Source organism: Magnolia sinica, chromosome 16 (assembly GCF_029962835.1).
Source record: "Magnolia sinica isolate HGM2019 chromosome 16, MsV1, whole genome shotgun sequence".
NCBI classification, from domain to species: domain Eukaryota; kingdom Viridiplantae; phylum Streptophyta; class Magnoliopsida; order Magnoliales; family Magnoliaceae; genus Magnolia; species Magnolia sinica.
The window spans coordinates 14,258,881-14,279,573 of record NC_080588.1 but is presented as its reverse complement, the minus strand read 5'-3'; the positions used below and the strand labels follow the sequence as shown (position 1 = coordinate 14,279,573).

The window sequence follows — 20,693 nt, the reverse complement described above, 5'->3', positions numbered from 1 at the left end:
AAGTTATCAACTACTTGATTAACGCTACTGATTATACTGCGAAATGTAAATAGCAAGTTTTGAAAGTAAATGGTTACACCAAGGAATGTAATTTACTTGACAGGAAAAGTAAAAGATTACACTAAGAAATGTAAATTGACAAGATAACTGAGAAGATAAGTTTGGCTTGTTTGGTTTGGTATGAGATGACTTATTTTGCCACGATCTTCTTCTATTTATAACTCTAATTCAGTCATTCTGGATCTTTCTCACGTTCTGATGGTTATGGTAACCGTTCACCATTACTCTGCTTTTGGATACTTCTAACGTTCTATTTCCTTGGCCTCTCCTTCCACCATCTGTCAAATGATTATGCGAATTCGATCGCTCCTGCTCTAGCCATTTGTCATGTAGTCATCCGAGTTTGGTAATTGTTTTCTTGATCGCTTCTCTAGTGCTAGGCCGCAATTAATACGTTATGACTCCGCTTTCCAAGACATAACCGTACATATCTATAAGAAATCTTCAGATTATCACATGCTTATCTGTACAGATCACACGTGAATGATCCTGATTAGCCGAAACAGGGCTCGACCAGAACCGGTATAAACATTGCCCCCCTCGTCGTTGTCCTTTCGAAGAAAGTGACAACAAAATTTGATGCTTCATTAATGCTGTCATAAATGTCCACACGTGTTGCCTAATGCGAACCGTCTTCGGCCGTCATCCTTAGGAACGGCCGCACTGAATCGAGGCGTCAAGCGAATGTCATATCAACATGTGTCTTTAATAACCGTTCTGTCGTGATTATAATGATACCTTAATGAATGTTGCTTCTCCTTTGTCTATATAAGCACTACTTCGGATATTTTCTATTCACGCTTTCAAATTGCTCTCTCTGCAACTCCCTTCCCAAGATCCTCGCTCCTAAACACTTCTTCTGCAATGGTTGCCTCTTCATCTTCCACTCCCTCCTTCGACCAGAAAGATATTATGGCCATAATGGAAATCCTTGAGAAGAAAAGCATTGAAGAGACCATCTTCAAATCTTCCTTAGGCGATGAGGCCCTCTACCTCGGTCCATCATTCTCTCCAAAGATCTCGGCCGATGAGGTCCAACCTCTTAACCCCTTCTTCTTGATTTGTCCAGGAGAAGAGATACTGATCAGATCTGGGTCTGTTCCTGATGTGACGAATGCTTTAAAAACCCCTTGATCGTGGATGAAGCCTCCTCTAGATTGGGAAGAGTGGTTCCTTCGGGTGTCCTCCCAACGCGAAGCAACATGGAGAGATGTAGGCATTTACGAGTGCATAAGACTCTCCCTCGGAGAGTATCCAGCCAATCCAGCCTTAGGCCCCGTTTTTTAAATCTAAAGTCTAAAGCTTGAATATGAAATCTGAAGCCTGAACCTGAAATCTAAAGTCAAAAAACTTGTTTGGCAATTATGGCGGAAGTCTGAAAATTAAGTACCGAATTTGAGATAATATGTTTGTTAACAAACATCTAAAATGTTTGAAATACATTAATTTGACGCATTTGCCCCTATCTCCTGTTTGGAAATGTTTTACGTTATAAAGAAATTATTTTTTATTAAATAAAAATAAAATTATTCTATTTAATTCAAATAAACTATAGTAATTAAGAGGAAATTGAAATATCATTATTCATAAAAAAAACAGATAAATTCCTTATGAGGAGTATCCAAAACTCATATTAGGACATTCGACCAGAATGAGTATCCAAAACTCAAGTAGGCCATACAAGATGAAACAATGAGAAAGGAATGCCTACCGGTTAGAACCTTCTTAGAGGAGATGAAGTGAAAACATCGTGAACTTAAACCGATACAAAACTTTTGTGGCCATATAAATGTTTTAACGGTGGTCACAAAATCTCTATTATTTCCTATTGTGTGGCCCATTTAAGTTTTGGATACATCTTATTTTTTGTTGCATGCCCTAAAATAAGCTCTAAAAATGGGTGGATGGACTGATTTTCTCACAAACATCGCAGTAGGCCCCACACAGAATCTTTCGTAGGAAGTTCCTGCAGGAGTCTTTCACAGGAGGAGGCGGATTAGATACTGACAGGTTGACTAGGAGATTGGCTACTGAAGTGACATCACCAAGTTTTGTGGGACCCACCATGATGTATGTGTTGTATCCACACCATCCATCCATTTGGTGATATCATTTTAAGGCATGAGACAGTGGGAAGAGTGACGCCCACTATTGAAACCTTCCTAAGGTCTACTATGATGTTTATCTGAGATCTAACGTGTTCATAAGTTAAGATAGACATGAAAGAAGGCAAAAAAACAAGTTTCAGCTTGATCTAAAACTTTTGTGGCCCTTAGAAATTTTTAAGGGTGGATGGTACTCTCTCCATTGTTTTCTGTTGTGGGGTCCACTCGAGCTTTGGATCTGACTCGTTATTTGGCTCATACCCTAAATTTATATCACCAAATGGATGGACGGTGTATGCAACACATACATCATGGTTGGTCCCACATAACATAACATGGTGACGTCACTTCAGTAGCCATTCTCACTAATCAACCTGTTAGTAGCTAATCTGCGTCCTTCGCGGGAAATTCGGGAAACGGATTGGCTACTCCCCTGACACCTGCCAATGGCTTGTGGTCGGTGCTCTGTGGGGCCCACCATGATGTATGTGTTTCATCCATTCCGTCCATCTATTTTTACAGATCATTTTACTATATGAGACCAAAAATGAGGTATATCCCAATCTCAGTTGGACCATATTACAGGAAACAGTGGTGAATGAGCGTCGACCATTAAAAACATTTTAGGGGCCATAAAAGTTTTGGATCAAGCTGATTTTTGCTTTTTCCCTTCATTTCGGCCTATATGACCTAATCAACAGATTGGATGTCAAATAAATAGTACAGTGGGCCTTAGGAGGATTTTAATGGTGGATATCCAATCGCTATTGTTTTCATGTGGTGTGGTCCACCTGAGATCTATATACCTCTCATTTTTGGGATCAAGCCCTACAATGGTATTTAAAAATGGATGAACGGAATGGATGAAACACATACATCATTGTGGGGCCCACAGAGCACCGACCACCAGCCGGGGCTGGTGTCAGGGGGAGTAGCCAATCCGTTTCCGGAAATCAGCGTCCGATCTAGACGGAAGCGGATTGGCTGGTGTGCCACACACCTATGTGGGTGACGTAATGAAGTATGTGTTATATCCAAACCTTCCATCCATTTTTCGTGCTCGTCTTAAGGCTTGAGCAGAAAAATAGGACAGATCTAAAGATCAAGTGTACCACGCTGCAAAAAGTAGTGGGGGATTGAATGCCTACCATTGAAATCCTTTTTGGGGTCACGGAAGTTTAGTATCAATATGAAATTTGTTTTTCCTCTTCATCCAGGTATTTGTGACCTTATGAACAGATTGGATGAAAAATAAACATTATGGTGGGCCATATGAATTTTTTAACAGTGAAAATCATTATCCCGCTGCTATTTTTGGTGCAGTCCATTTGAGCTTTGGATATGATTCATTTTTTGGCTACTGCTGTAAAATGATCTCAAAAAATGGATGAACGGTGTGGATATAATAAATACATCATTGTGGGCCCATGTAACTTTGATCTCCATTGAACCGTTCGCACAACTCGGAGCGTAGGCTCTCGTCTTCCCACGACACGTATCTACTCCCCTGCAATCAACCCCGTGGCTTGTGGTCGGTGGTCTGTGGGTCCCATTATGATGTATGTTTTTCATCCATTCTGTTCATCCATTTTTACTAATCATTTTAGGGCTTCACAAAAAAAAATTGAGAGGGATATAAATCTCAGGTGGACCACACCACAGTAAAACAATGATGATTGGATATCCACCATTAAAATTCTCCTAAGGTTGACAGTACTGATTATTTGACATCCAATCTGTTGATTAGGTCATACAACCCAGATGAAGGCAAAAAAACCAAAGATCATCCTGATCCAAAACTTTTATGGCCCCCAAAAGGTTTTTAATGGTGGACTTGAGTTTTATTCAATTTCCATTGGTTTTTATAGTGTGGCCCACTTGAGTTTTACATATACCTTATTTTTGGGCACATGCTCAAGAATGATCTGAAAAAGTTGATGGACGGTGTGGATTAAACACATAAATTACGGTAGGGCATAAATAAATTTCACATGTTAAAAGATTGTTTTTGAAAAGAAAAAAATATCTGTAGTAGTAAGGGTAAATTTGGAATCAAAAATTTCTTTTAATAGAAAATTTTATGAAGTGCATTCAGCGTTCACCGTTAAGGCAGACTCCCATCGCCGAAAGAATTCAGCGAAATATTGCGGAAAATCACTTAGCGCTTTTCGATTTCAGTGTTAACAAACAACTCTTAATAGGATGCATTTTCTCAATTCCGTGTTAAGTGTTAATTTTAAGAGTTGACAAACAGGCCCTTACCCCTCGCTCTTTCAACATTTTGGAGCGCTTCGACCAACACTTTCATTTTTTGCTGTGGTCCGATGACTCCTACCATCAAGGACGTTTGTCACTTGACTGAGTTATTGCCCTTTGGCATGACGTATTATGCGGGTGCTGTTTCTAAGCAATGCAGAGATTACCCAAGTAAAGCAAACAAGGGCTACACCAACTTTCTGAAAGCCTACCATAAACGAGAAGGTCCGGTCGAAGAAGAAGAACATACGGCCTTTCTCCTTCTCTGGATCTGCCGACACCTTCTCTGTGTCAGTGCCCTCCAAGTTACCTCCAAGTATGTCACTCTAGCCGAACATCTGGCTCAAGGTCATAGAATTGCCTTGGCCCCTTATGTTCTTGGCCGCTTATATCGAAGTCTTTACAAGGCCACTCATAAAGGATTACATTCTACAGGAGGGCCGTTGTAGCTCCTGCAAATGTGTTTCTGTGCATACTTTCGGCCTTCCCTCTTCCATCATCCGACGCATGCGAGCAAACCATTTTCCTCTTTTGGTGACTGAATTCTCCACATCTTCTCGGAGAGTCACACGGTTGAAGATTACCTCATATAATTCCTCTCCCTCGACAAATCCAAAAAAGACCAATCTTTCAAGCCCTTCTCAGAAGAAATAGCTTACAGACCAAGATGGCTCATAGGGCAATTTGAGCCAACTGATGAGTATTCGGCTGGTTGGTTACATCATGCTTGGACCTGCTATATTATCGACTGCGATCTTTTTTACGGAGGCGTGATCGAGTCGGGCAAAAACTCAAAAGCTAGGATCGAGCAGTATTACCCATCAATATATCCCATGTCCTCTTACTCATAAGTCTAACAACCAACCTCCTTTCGATCGTCCGATAGTGACGGATGCGGAGCTGTATGTGACCCTTAGCAGGTCGTGCCTCAAGGAATCACTTGCTGTGATAATCCCCAGCTATCCTAATTCTCCTCTGGCGATGGAGAGCTTTGTTACTTAGTGGGATTATCATTATACCAAGTTCATAGGTGGCAAGAGCATGACAGAGCTTACAACTCGAATGTGCTCCGAGCTAGATGTAGTAAAGAGCATGAAAAGAAGTGCCACATCCCTAATTTCTCATCTTCCAAATTCATCACCCTTAGCTATCCAAAACCCAAATTCCTCCATCCTACATCAACACCCCTAAATTTTCCAATCCCAATTTCAAACCCTAACCCTAAAAGCCTCATTCCCCAATTCTATCCTCCCTAAACCTAGCCATTCACACTCTAATTCCCTCCAATCCAAACCCCATCCATACAAAACCACCCTACATTAACCGGACAACCCTATACCTTTAAATCTCTTATTTTGGTGCATGTCTTTTATATGAATGTGGGTAAATCCTATGCTAGATGTAGAGTTTTACCTCCCATAGGCCTTTCTTAACAATATTTTATAGCTACGTGCATCATGGGATGTTTGTGGTTTGAATTTATGCCTTAGTGTAAATTTGAAATATTTAATTTTTGATAGAGAAGCATGAATTTTGTATTTTAGTTACTTGAATTGATCTGTTTTATGATCTTGCTATTCATATTAGTTTAGGCCATTCGTCTTGCATCAATATCCCAAAAGATCTGGAAGAAGGCTAAAGGATAACCATTAGGACCCGGGGTTTGTTGCCACATAAGGAATTAATAGCTAACTTTACCTCTTCCACTGAGAGCTGGGATTCAAGAAAAGCATCTTCATCTATAGAAATCTTTTGGAACACAAAAGAGTTGAGTCTCGGTCTGTTCCACTGATCAACTGACAATAACTTAGAATAGAAATCGACTATGGAATCACAAATCTTCTCTTTGGCTGAAATTCTTTCTCCATTGATAACCACGCTTGAAATACAACCACATCTTGCCCTAGTGCTCAACAATGCTATGGAAGAAACGAGTGTTTTTGTCACCCTCCTTTAGGGGTGTACACGAACCAAGTTAGCTCGGTTAGCTTGCTCGACTCGACTCGAAAAAGATCGATTCGACTCGGTTTGAAGCTGAGTTTGAGCTGAGTCGAGCTGATTTTTTGAGCTAACAAAAATTTCAAATCGAGTTCGAGCTTGCCCGAGCTCGACTCGACTCGGATCGAAATAGTGTGGTGACTCAGTTACTTTGATATTGATGTTGCTCACCAAGTGTATGATGAAATGACTCAACGAAGTGTCGGCTAGTAGCAAGGAAGGTATGTATATGAAATAAATACTATTTTTCCTTGATTTTGATGTTGCCTATTAGGTGGTTGATGAAATACTTGTAAACAACTGCTGATATTTTATATATAGTGAGAAATTGAAAGTGCACTGCATGTGTTTGTGAAAATGCCGCAGAGGCTCGATTTTTGCTCGAACTGGCCCGAGCTGCTGACCAAACCGAGCCGAGTTGGCCAGTCAGGCTCGAGGACCGAGCCGAGTTTGAGCTGGGGGTCAACTAGTGGCCGAGCTGAGTCGAGGTGAGGCCAGCTCGACTCTGTGTAGACCCTTACCCTCCTTTAGTCCCACTACTTTGGATCATTGATTCCATTTGATCTCCTCTTCCTTCAATCAGTCCGCATAACTAACATATAAAGTATCCCGTCTCTTTCTTGCGTCATTCATTAATGCACCAACCTCTTCCTTCAAATCTAAATCGCGGATTTCCACAACCATTTCATCAAATTCTGCTTCTCACGAGGCCAGGACCTCCTTTTTCTAGATTTTGATCTTTTCCTTCAGCTATTTGTGCTTTCTGCACAACCGAAACCCTGCGAAGCCGTCTACATTTAGAGATTTCCACCAATTGACTATAAGATCCTTAAAGCCCTCTCTATTTATAACCAGGCCAGCTCGAACCTAAAAGATTTGCCGCCCCAATCATCAGCTGGGACTTCTAAGACAATAGGGAGATGATCAGAAATGGTTCTAGGCAGCCCTCTATGGCAAGAAAGAGGAAACTTCTCCAACCAGTCTGGCGACGCTAAGAATCTATCTAGGCGCGACATAATGGATTTATTTTGGCCATTAGACATGTATATCTAGCACCAAGTAGCATCAGATCCACCAATTCGTGACGTGCAACCATCTTAACAAACGTTTTCATAGTGCTACTAACCCGACCTCTGTTGGACTTCTCGTGAACAAAACGAACCACATTAAAATCCCCCAACACACCACAGTGCATTCCATTTTAGTCTAACATAATCCAACTTGTCCCAAAACTGACTCATACCGCTCGGACATGGGCCATAGACTACTGAGAAAATCCACTAGGTCCTTGAAGTAGACTATTGAGAAAATCCACTAGGTTCTGAAAATGGATGGAAACAAAAAAAACTCCCCACATAACTATTAGCCTTCTTCCATAGATTTGCACTCCATGCAACCAGAATACCCCCCGCCGAGCTAGTGGCATCAAGAGATTTCCAACCTTTGTTTTTTTATTTTCCGGATAAAGTCTTGCATAACTTTATCAATTGCCTAGGGATACGTCTCATGAAGGGTAATAATCTCTGCCTCAACCTTCTTGCAAATCTTCTTAACTTCGGCTCTTTTGAATCGGCATCCCAGACCTCGAACATTCCGTGAAAATAGCATCATTGATCACATACTGTGCCCAATTTTCTCCTCTTTTCAGCATTGGCTTTCACTGAAGAGTTGTAGTTGATCGTACATTGAAGGCTTGGGATCTCTCTCCAACCTCTCATGGATTTTTTTGTCCTTGTAAGCTACATCTCGAATTGTCTCTGAGTTGCCTTGCTTCTGATGAAATCATAGAAATCCAAAACATCCTCATCGCGGATTCAATAAGACAATCTAATCAGACATCCAACCCTTTGGAGGATGTCCCTCGTCCATCTATGTTGCTCCTCTGAGATGTCAGTGCATCACGGTGGGCTTTGGAGATTCATTTTTGTAGACGACAAGGCAGGTTGCACATTATGACCCCTGCCATTGTTGATGTTGGTAACTCAGAGCGACATTTCCACTACATCTTTGAGGGCGTCTCCTGGGACCATTTCCCCCAATTCACTCTCCTCTTGATGCACCATTGCCAGTTGCCTCTCCTTTATGGTTGACTTTTCGAGCTGATGCTCTCCAAGGAGGGGCCTTTCTTAGTCATAAACCTCCAATGAGAGATTGTCTTTGGTAGCAGGTGAAATTTACAGGCTGAGAATCTCCGGGCAAGGGAGAAGAGCGTCCACATTATTACCAGCGATGAGCCCATCACTATCGGTCCAGAAAAAATTAGGTTGGCCCCCTAACGAGAATATAAAGATATACTCTTGCACGAGGGGAAACTAAGGACTCGTGTAGGAGAAGACCCAAAATCCACACAAGTAGGCGAAATAATAATCACATTCCAGGCCCGTTCATCTGCTTCACCACGTGTCAACAACCGAGGCACCGACGAGCTTATTCCAAAACATGTGTCATCCTAGAATGTGCCACGGTAGCATCGCAAGAAACAATGGACTTGTCTTCCCCCCCTCTGAACATCTAGCTCCACGGACCTGACTCTGATTTTAACCACCAGTGGGTCAACAATGGCCTCCTTCTTCCTAATACAGATCCGTGCTACACCCATTTCTTCCCCCTTTTCCGCTTCCTTGTCGATTAAGACAACCTCCCCTAAACATGATCTGATAGCTATAAAAACATCCGTGTACCATAGTTCCAAAGGAACTCCCCAAAAGAGGAACCAAGCCTCCTTCCTCTCAAAGAAGAAATGGTCTGACCACTTTCTGAGGCACAAGACCGGACCGTCTTTATACAGAGCACTAGCGAAAAGAACTTGGTCGATGTTGACATCTTGCCTCAAACAAATCAACACCTCTTTCGAGCCAATGGGTTTGATGTAGGAATCTTGAGAGCTTAAATTATAGGATTCGCAGAGCCACTTACCTGTTTGGGGGATTGATTCTCCTTCCCTCGTCACCGCGACTAGGGGCCATTGCAGGTACTTCCACGCATTGTCCACGACCTGCCATTTTTTCCCCTTCCCCTTCCGTCCAGACCCATCTTCCCTCTCCCGTGCATGCTACCTCTGCATCCTTCTCCCGTGCTCCTCCTTGAGATACAATAGGCCCCTTCTTCTCTCACAGCAAGGCATCCCTAAAGGATTTCGGTTTGTTACCATTCTCTTCCGAAGGCCCCCTGACTCAATTTGATTTGCAACCTCTTCCTTGAGATGTCCTTGCCCTCAGTTACCTTCCCCATACGCAGCACCTTTTCGCCCCTTCTCCCCATTCTTCACAGCAGGCCCAAACCGAGCCTCTTGGACCTGCAGCTTCCTGCCTCCAAAGCTCTCCCTGCGCAGTTCTACCGCCCTCTTCAGCTCCTTGTCCTCACTCATTCAGACAACAGCGAAGCCCCAATACTCACCTGTAACATGGTCCCAGGGCATGAGTACCTCCATCACCATGCTTTCCCTGCCAAATAATCTGGAGAAGTTGACAGGTGCCCATTGAAGCAATCTTCCAAAATCATAGAATTTGCCAAGTTGACACAACTTACATAAAAAATTAGGGTTGGCACCATGGTTAGGGCTTCTGAGGGTTGAGTTCGGGTTGGATATTGCTGTACTAGACTGAGTGAATCAGAACCAGATCCTGTCAGGTTAACATAAGGGTACCATGCTACTGTATATGAGGTACTGGTGATCCAAATCTGTCCATGCTCAGGTATCCCATTGGGTCTTATCACGTCTAATTTCAAGAATGAATTAGGATATGAAATGGAGTTTGATCTGGGAATGGGTCTCAACTTCTGGACTTTGGACTTGGGTACTGGTTTGGATACAAATTCTGGTCCTTACTAGAAACATGCCTGTTGCATGCTTATTGAATAATAAAACGTGCCTGTTGTATGTTTATTGAATAATAAAATATAATTAAATAAACAATACACCTTAAGAAAAAAGCATATGTTCAGCTACGCTACCCAGCGCAATTTCTAAATCAGACTGTGAGCATAATTTTCAGTTCCCAAATGATGCAATTTTCTAGTTGTAGTTGGCATGCTCAATGAGGCACACTTTTCGGTTCCCAAGCTATTTGAATTATAGTGATCACTGCCAAAATGCCATTTAGCATCACATCCAAACTGGGTCTTAAGCATTGGTATACAATTCATAGCCAGGTGATGACCATGAGGTCGTGGGTTTATTTGTCTAGGAAATGGCCGCTTCCAAAATCACAGGCATCTTGAGGGTATTGGTGATACAGTGTACTGCCGGAGCTGTGTTATAAAATGCAGCTTGCACTTTTTATCACCTTCCACTCATTTTTGAATTCTTGTTTAGAGGAAAGGAGGAAATTGTTGTCTTCTACCACCCTACCTGAGCTGGCATCTAAAGCATGGTTCCAAGTATAGATCAATGTAGTTTTTGGCAGAGAGGAAACCACCAGTTTCTATTTTCATTTCCCCCTCCATTTTACTCTCTCTTTTTCACTGAAATAAGGCATGATTTAAGTCCATTTATTATCTCTTTATTTTTATTTTAGTTTTTATTTTCTATTCTTCTCTTTTCTTTTTCCACAGATGTCATGTATTTTTAACTCCATTGGGCTATTTTCCTGGATGTAGCACTGGATCCTTGTTTTCACTGTTCTGAGTCTCCCGACATATTAGTTTCCACAATGTTCACATCTTCAGTGTTTCATTGAGATCTGACATGGTAATCTTATATAGTCTGTAAGCTGTTGTTGTACTCCACTGTATTCTAGGATGCTTGCCTTGAATGGTAGACTGGATGGTTAGAAGTTTCATTCTTTCAACTATTACAGAAGTTTCATTCTTTTAACTTCTAACTACAACCCATTGCATAGCTTCTACTGACATGATTAAATCTCCCAAATAGAAGTCACATGGTGATGTGTTACATGATGAAATATTTATTTAAAATAGTATAAACAGATCAATTGGTTTTTATCATTTTTTCTTTTTTAGGTACCATTGTGTGTGTGTGTGTGTTTTTTTTTTTTTTAAATTTATCAAGAAGGAAATATTGTAAGTTTACTGCCAATGCACATCGCATACCAGCTGATATGCAACTTGTCATATATATTTTGGAGCTAGTTGATATGTGATCTGGTATCGAGATTTTAAACCAAGGTCAGTAAAAATGGTAGTTAGCCAATGCAATGTTCATATTTTCATTGTGGTATTGAGAGTTGATGTGGTGATCATATTCATGAGCTTTGCTAAGCCCACACACATGTACAAGTCAGCTAATGCACATGCCACCACATATGCTAGCGTGGAAGACAGGTACAAGTCAGATAATCCACATGCTACCACATATGCCAGCATGGCAGACAGATGAAATATCCAAGCCATCCATCAGGTAGACCTCGTGTAGATTTTACTTCCCAAACATAAAGGTGGGGCAGTGGATGTGCCATGATTTTGCCAAAACTGTATATTTCTTCAGTTATTGTGCCCATGTGACTAGTGGACCAAACTCATTCTTGGTATGGGGAATCTACACAGTGATACCCTTCTGAGGGATGCTTGGATATTGCACTTGTCTGCCAAGCTGGCAAGCTTGCATATCTAGTGGTCTGTGCGTTAGCTGACTTGTACATGCTTTTGGCTTAGCAATCTCCATATTCATAATCTCATGTAGGCTGGTTCATTACCTTTCCAAAATTGGAGTATACTTTGTGTTGTAGACATGATAATTAGAATTGTCAAAGTTCCAACCCCAACATATTATGTAGTTTGCACCATACCAGATAGGAGTAACAAACTCCTTCATAACCCAAGCCTTAGCTGGCTTGGAAAATTACCGTAGTCATATCACATGGTGGTCCATTACATTATTATATTATCTTGAAACTACTGCAAACACATTGAATTGGTTTTTTGTTTTTTAGTTTTTTTTTTCTCAAAAAAAAAAAAAAAAAAAAAACCATAATTCTACTACCAAACATACGGCATCTAGGACGATATGCACCATAACACCATATCATATTATCTTCAAGCTGGTTGATTTGTACTCTGGCATTGAGATATTAAACTGCGGCTGGTATGAATTGTACTTGGACAATGCTTGGCTGTTGTTGCTGAGACTAAGACAGTTGTGTGCAGTTTTCATATTTATTTAGAACTAACCAACACAGAAACTTGCCAATTCAACAAGTTGATTCCATGGTGGGCAACTTGAAATTGTGTCTTGAAAACCATAATGCATACTGATTAGCATGTTTTGTTACTTATTAAACAAGTTATTAATTCTAAATATAGTATGTCAATGTACTTCTCGATTTGAAAATGTTGCTTACACAGACCATCAATTTCCTTTAGTAGTGATAGGTTCCAAAATCAACTTCTCAATATTAGTTGTAGTCATTTTGTTCCGACTGGCTGTAAATCATTTCTTACAACAAAGAAGATCCTTATCAATGTCAATCTCCACAGAAGTTAAATGACTATTTCCAGTATTTGTTTTATGTGCTGGAGTGAGATAGAATCAGCACACTTGTTACTGATAGAAAAATAGTGGACCATTTGTTTATCCACTGTGAAGTAGCGTGAGTGATTTGTTCTTACTTGATTCGTTTAAAACTGAGTGGGTTCTTCTTACCCGGCTGGTCAACAGGCCACTTAAAGCCGCCAAATGCATGTGCACTTCTAACTTGCTTCCCGCTGTAATAGAAGGTGATTCCAGCAAAGCTGTCTCTTGGGCTGGGAAAGGCTCTTATACATGGAGGCTAGCTGCCATGGTGGAAGAAGTGAGAGTGTGCCATGCGAGGATAAGCCACTCATTTTTTCCTATGTTCCTTGAGATGCTAACTCTGTGGCGGATGAGCTTCCCAGGAGTGGAGCCTTGAGGAATGGTGGTATCTGATAAGAGTGTCCAGTCAATCTAAGTTGGACTGTTTCTATTGTTTTCACATTTCCAGTCTCTGTAGTGATGTAGTTTCAAGGTTTCATGTATCAACTAGTACATACTGGTTTCATCCATGAACCATATGGCCTGTATCAGCCTGGTACAGGCTTATGCAGGGCAATGTGGGTAGTATCAAAGTTTGAGCTTGTTACTTGTTAGAAACGGGGGTTTACTTATCCAAGATGGAAACAAGTGTAGGAAGAAGATTGGTGCTTGAAAACTGTTTCCTGATTTCCTCCTGGTTGGAAAATGAACATGGGTGCAAACTCATGGGAAACACAGGTGATTCTAGGATTGTGGAACCTAGGAGATGAGAAAGGTTCCAAACTTGTGTTCTCTGGTCCAGCATAAGGATGGTCAACTCCAACTGTGAGGACTGAGGAGTTTTTAGCTGTTAAATCTGGTGTTAGTCTATTCTTAGACTCTAATCATGAATTCATTTTAGATTGGATAAAAGATGCGGTGCAGTTGTTTCCAATTTCTTTTAGGCAAGTGTAGGAGGCCAATGTCTTATCAGATGTTAGGTTCTGGCTTCGGCCTTTTTATATTATATCATCATTGTTCAAAAAAGAAAAAGAAAAAGGCAGTCTGTGTGCGGACTCCATTACTTATTGCTTTAGATGGTTACCTTTGTGTTTTTCCTTTATTTTAATAAATTTTCGTTGTTGCCAATTGAAAATGGCACTGATTTGCACATTCAGTTACTTCTAAAATAATTTGTTAATTTTACAATGCACTTGTTGATTTAAAAAAGTTGCTTGTTAAGACCTTTCATTTTCTTTAGCAGTGATAGGTTTGGGTTACAGGGGTAGACTCTTTTGTGTATTGCCCCACCATGTAAAATGGGAGTGTTACATCCAAGGTACTTTTGGTCAGCCAATCCAAATCCTGCACCTGTTGGATGGTGCGTAGACCAAAAAATTATATTGATCGAACTCTCCTGGCCAATCCAATTGGTGGCTGTTGAATGGGCAATTTAAAAAGAAAATGGTTAATAATCCACATTCAATGGGCGAAATTAAAAGGTTAAATTTGTCCAATCACATGATTTGTTGGGCTATGCTCCATCCACAATTGAGTAGAGCTTACGTCTCAGATGATCTGGGACTTTGGTGCAACTACATGTTTGCTACGTGCACCAATGAGACATTACCATTTGACACAATGTGGCAAATGCATCCCGGGGTGTCGCTACTTCTTACAGACACTGTTGGCAATATTACTATTGAGTTTTTTTTTTTTTTTCTGGCTTTATATGGTCTGGAAGATCCTACATGCATGGTGAGTTTTTACTCCTTTGTTTATTTTTGGTTCAGCTCTATTCAAAGGAGTTCGTTTTGGATAACAATGTCGACCTAAAAGCTATAGCTGCATCCTGCAATGGATTTGTTGGGGCTGATTTAGAAGCTTTATGTCGGGAAGCATCCCTGTCTGCCCAGCGCAGGTTGTCATCTACAACCAAAAATGGTGGTATACCTGTAATAATGGATGACTGGAAGCATGCACGATCCAAGGTTGGTCCAAGCATCACGAGGGGGATTACTGTTGAAGTCCCAAAGGTGTCATGGCAAGATATTGGAGGACTGAAAGATCTAAAGGTCTGATATACTTGTGTGATTTTTCGAATACTGAAGTTCTCATTAGTCCCTTGTTTGCTAAAAATGCATTGATTTCCTAAACAGAATAAGCTCCAACAAGCTGTTGAGTGGCCCATTAAGCATGCTGAATCATTTGCAAGACTTGGAATATCGCCAATATGTGGGGTCCTTTTGCATGGACCACCAGGGTGCTCGAAGACTACCCTTGCCAAAGCTGCAGCACATGCTGCCGGCGCTGCTTTTTTCTCCTTGAGGTTATCCTGATTTCCCTTGCGAATATGGATATTTTTGTGCCACTCACAAATCTAGTAAAAACTGCATGTTCTACCTGATCATTCTTCAAAATGCAAAAGAAGCATGATTACCTTACCAAGGGATCTCAAAATATGCTTGCATTTTTTATATATATTGTCAAGGGGTCTCAAAATCTGCTCATGTAGAGGAAAAGAGAAAAATAATCATTATGATCAATCAACGGTTTGTTGTGGAACAGTCTCGAGGATAGTCTATTGAGGTTTGATGCCTTAAGGATAACAATCCAACATTTCGAATAGAAATTGGAGCAATCAGGCAATATAATTTGATTGAGCCCTTGCTAGGTTAGAGCTCATGGGTGTACAAGATGCTACATTGCTCACACATTCCACACTAGACTAGATGATTTGAGCTCCTTTGTATGGATAACAGTTACAACTCACTTTCTCACAAGTATTCAATGTGGGACTAAACTCATAAGGCAATAAGCATAGGGTCATGCCCCGCCCCCCCCCCCCCCCCCCCCCCACACACACAAAATAATAATAAAAATAAACCTCAACATGGCAGGCTTGAAGATCTCCAACTACAATAAAGATTGAGCCTTCAACATCCATTGAATTTTTCCTTGAAATACAACCAAACTCCATGACCATCGAGCCACCAAACTGTCATTCACATGCAAAATCCTCTTAAAGAAACAAGTGCAATGCTCTACACAATAGGTGAGTGAATACGTCCAACGACAGGGATTACACCCACAACGGTATGTGAAAACACAAGTGCAATATTGTACAACATGTGAATGAACTACACCAACAAAAGATAGCGAAGGCTTAATAAATGAAGTATTAATCGAAAATAAAAGCTCTAGTGCTGGTTGAAATCCTCTATGTCAGGTTAAGCGAACATTATGTTGAATAATTTGTATGTGTCAAGAAAAAAATATGATCAAGGCTTGATCAACTGCTCCACCTTAAACACCCGGTTCTTGGACCACATCTACATTGACCATCACAATTCCCAAAAAAATCCACTACGCTGACCACACCACCCAAAATTGGGCTTTTATGGGCGTATCAGCCCAATATCGATGCTAATAAGTCATGTATTGGCCAATATGCGTCAGTTTTTTCATATCAAGCCGATACAAACCTTGTATCGCGAATCGTCTCGTGTTGATATGAATACGATACGGCCGATACAATACTGATATTCATATCTATGGATGATGAAGAAGAAAACGATATAAATCAGTGGATCTATCCTACTTACCATGTTAACAAAACTAAAAATAAAAAAATATAAGACTAGATGACTTAAACGAGGCTCTAGATTGCTTACACACTCCACACTAGACTAGATAACTTAAGCCCGTTTATATAGATAGAAGTTTTTTTTTTTTTTTTTTTGAAAGGTGAGAATTTTATTGCTAAAAGAAAGCCTACAGAAAGCAGAAAAAGGAAAAACGAAGAAAAACCTTTTTTTTTTTTAAAAAGGAAGAAGGATACAATATCCAGTCCCATGACTGGATCAACCTACAAAAAGCTATGAAGCCCAACTATAAACAAGACCACCTTAGGAGGCACCCCATGAGACCACAACGGACCCATGTGGCAGGAAGGTGACCTTCCCTCAAGTATTTGATGAGGAGCTAACTCGTAAGATACTAAACATAAGATAACACAAAAAAAGGTTGAATTTGTATTAGCAACAAAAACAAAAGAAGTGAAGAGGTTGACCATGGAGGAGGGGAATCTTCATCGGGAGGGGAAGAGCAAGTGGGTCAGGGTCAAGAGCTCGTGGCCTTGACCACGGAGGAGGTTAATAGTCAAGCTGATGAGAGGGGCATTTTTTTAGAAGTTTCAAAAGAGTTACTGGAAGCTCAAATCATTGCTTTGTTGGCGTTTGACCGCCAAATGAGCAACGATGAAGAAGGGGAGTTAATTCCAATCTTTGAAAATGAGGTAAATGATGATTTTTTTCCTCAACAATTACATAATAGAAAAGTGTTTATGGCACAGGGGATGAAGCGTATCAGGGTTGTCACAATGGAGATTGCATGTCTAGTGGGTGTTACTTTTGGTGGCAAGCCAAAGGATTAGAATTTGGAAGTGGTTGTGAGGGGCAGACAACTAAATCATTAAGATTTGCAGGTACAGAACCACAACAGTACCAAAGAGTTGTCGCGATTAGAATCTGGAAGTTGTTGTGAGCTAAGGGGGAACAAGGGATCAGTAGATCTTTGATGAAGATAATCAGTTGGAACGTGAGGGGTTTGGGATGTTCGGAAAAAAGAGCTCAGGTCAAGGACATGTGTAAGAGACAAAGTTCAAATGGCAGCGTTTCATGAATGAAATTGCAAGGTATAGATCAAGGTACGATGAACTCATGGTGGGGGCAACCAAAGGAGTGGGAAGCGTTGCACGCGAATGGGTCAGCAAAAGGTATTCTGGTTATTTGGATTTCTAATTTATGGAGCAAGGAAGATTGTTGGAAGGGGCAATTTTATTTATTTATTTATTTATTTATTTATTTTTAAAATCTTTGTTGCTCAAGGAAATTTTGTTAGGATTTTAGTGGGTTTATTTGGCAGTCTACGGACCAACTAGGTCAAGTTTAAGGCAAGAGTTTTGGGCTGAGTTGGATATGTATTGGAGTAGGTGGTCTGTGCCGTGGTGTGTTGGAGGGGATTTCAATGTGGTCAGATTTTCGCATGAGAAATCGAATGGGGGAAGGGTATCCCGGATTATGAGAAATTTTTCGGATCGGATAATTAAAAATGAGATGATCGATTTACCAATGGGACAAGTACAATTTACATGATCTAATGGTTAGACCAAGGTGATTAAGTTGCCAATGGGTGAAGTACAGTTTACATATCTAATGGTTAGACTAAGGTGATTAAGTTTAGATCGTTTCCTTCTCTCACCAGAATGGGTAGAAAATTTTCCATTAGTGCATCAAAGAGGTTTAACGAGAGCAATATCTGATCATTGCCCAATTATGCTAGAGTCAAAGGAGGAGAATTGGGGTCTCCAGCCTTTTAGATTTGAGCTTGCCTGACTAGAAATAGAGGGCTTTTCAGAAAAAGGTGGTTTAGTGGTGGTCTTCCTTTTCGATTTAGGGGGATGCAAATTTTGTTTTATTTCTGAAATAAAAAATGTTGAAGGAAAAATGAATGTTTGGATGAAAAGACTTTGAGAAGACGGTAAAGTTATTACATGATATTCAGCTTCTAGACATCAAAGAAGAGGCAGGAGAGTTATCGGAAGATGAAAGAGCTTGGCGGGAAGCATATAGCGCAAAGTATAATGCTAGACTAAGAGAGGATGAAATCAAATGGAGACAGTGATCAAGGGCTCTTTGGTTAAAGGAAAGAGACAAAAATACGGATTTTTTTCATGCAATGGAGAGTGCTCAAGCGAGAGTTAACAAAATTAAGTCATTAATGGTGGAGGGGAAAAGAGTTGATGGAAAAGCAAAGGCATGCGATTCTATAGTTAAATTCTATAGGGATCTTTTGACAAGAGAGGAGTGGAAGTGCACTTGATTACCTTTTATTCAATTTTATCTCATTAGAAGCAGTGGAGTCGTTGTATAAAGCTATTTCAAAGGAAGAGATTGAGAAAGCCGTTTCAAAGTTGGGAAGTGACAAAGCCCTTGGGCCGGATGGTTTTCTGCAAGTTTTTTTAATCAAAAGTTCCGGGTATTAGTCAAGCAAGATGTGTTTGCTTTTATTAAAGAATTCTATGAGATGGGTCATGTAGCATCAGAGTTAGGGGCCACATTCATCGCTTCGAATCCAAAAAAAGGTGTTGAGCGACTTTAGACCCATCAATCTCTTGGGAGGCCTATATAAGATTTTGGCAGAAGTGTTAGCATCTAGATGATATATATATATATATATATTTCAATACTGTATGGTAGTGTATATATACAAATGAGATGGCCTCAAATATGAAAAAAATTCAAAATTTAAATCTCAACAAGCATGGAATGATAACACGACGATTTGGAGAATTCTCCTATGTTTTTATGTATATTGCATTGCCCCAAGTAGGGTTTATATAGAGGTACATAGTCCATATATAGAAAGAATAAAAGATTACACTTATCAATACATGGAATGGAATTTAAGATAACATATATCTACAACTATCAACCTCACAAACTAATATGGGGGATCAACCAGCAATAGTTTGCCTACTAGAAAAGAGTTATGGGCAGTTGTCATTGTCTTCGTAAGAATATCCACAATTTAATCCTGAGACGCCGCATTTGAATTGAGTTTGAACCATTGCACATAAGTTTTTGAAAATGGTTTTCTCCTTATCACCAGAGGCCTATATGGAAGGTAGACAGATTGTGGATACAACATTGGTGGCTCATGAATGTATCAATTCTTGTAATATGAAAGGATTGAAAGGGGTAATATGTAAGTTGGATACTACAAAAGCTTACTATGGATTACATATTGGGAAGGATAGCTTGGGTAGAGATAAAGCTCCTGGTCCCGACGGCTTCCCTATTGCATTCTTCCAAGGCTTTTGGAATGTGGTGAAGTATGACATCATAACTTTTGTCAAGGAGTTCTTCAAAGAAAGTTGCTTATCGCCAAAATTGGGTGCTTCTTTTATTATTTTAATTCCCAAGATTGAAGGGGTGGAATGGCTAAAAGATTTTAGACCTATTAGTTTGATAGGGGGCTCATATAAAATGTTGGCTAAGATCCTCGCGTCTAGATTTCAAGTGGTGCTGGGAAATATCATTTCCCCTAATCAGGGTGCATTTGTTGGCTGTTGGCAAATTTTAAACACTGCTCTCATAGCTCATGAGTGCATGGATTCTTGGTTCAAGGAAAAGAAACCTGGAATTATGTGCAAACTTGATGTTGAGAAGGCATACAACCATGTCAAATGAGAATTCCTCAATTATATGCCAGAAAGATTGGGTTGTGAGAATAAGTGGAGGAATTGGATTCAGACTTCCGTCAAGTCTCTATCCTTTTATGTGATTGTTAATGGCTCACTGAAAGGTTTCTTTAAACCATCTAGGGGATGAAGGCAGGGGGACCCTCTCTCTCCATATCTTTTACTTGTGATCGGGGAAGCTTTCAACAATATGTAATCTAAGGGCCAAGAGTTTGGGTTGACCAAGGATTTCAGTGTCTCAAATGGGGGATCCTATATCTCACCTTCAATTTGTCTCTAACACGATTATCTTTTTCAAGGTAGACTTGATTATAGTCGATGATTTGCAGAAAGTGGTTATGTAATTTGAAGCAGTCTTCGGATTGAAGAATAATATGGGGAAGCGAAATCTTGGGAATTCATCTCTCCAAAGTAGAAGTTTCGTATTTAACTTCCATTTCGGATGCAAAGAGGGTTCCTTTCCTTCCACATGGGACTTCCTTTATGCATAGATAAGCTGGCGAAGCACCTTTGGGATAAGGCAGTTGAGAGAATTGAAGGAAAACTATCTAGGTGGAAGAGCCGCTACCTCTCTCTAGGT

The 20,693-nt window shown here is 40.4% G+C and overlaps 1 protein-coding gene across 3 annotated transcripts in view; it reads left to right on the top strand.

The window, feature by feature from the left end:
- LOC131228646 (cell division control protein 48 homolog B) overlaps nucleotides 1-20,693 on the top strand; it is a 62,444-nt gene that overhangs the window by 23,899 nt on the left and 17,852 nt on the right. For all 3 annotated transcript variants that reach the window (XM_058224455.1, XM_058224454.1, XM_058224456.1), the window contains 2 exons: nucleotides 14,643-14,924; nucleotides 15,009-15,178. In XM_058224455.1, the coding sequence (XP_058080438.1) occupies nucleotides 14,643-14,924; nucleotides 15,009-15,178 (452 nt within the window). The remainder of the gene's footprint in view (nucleotides 1-14,642; nucleotides 14,925-15,008; nucleotides 15,179-20,693) is intronic.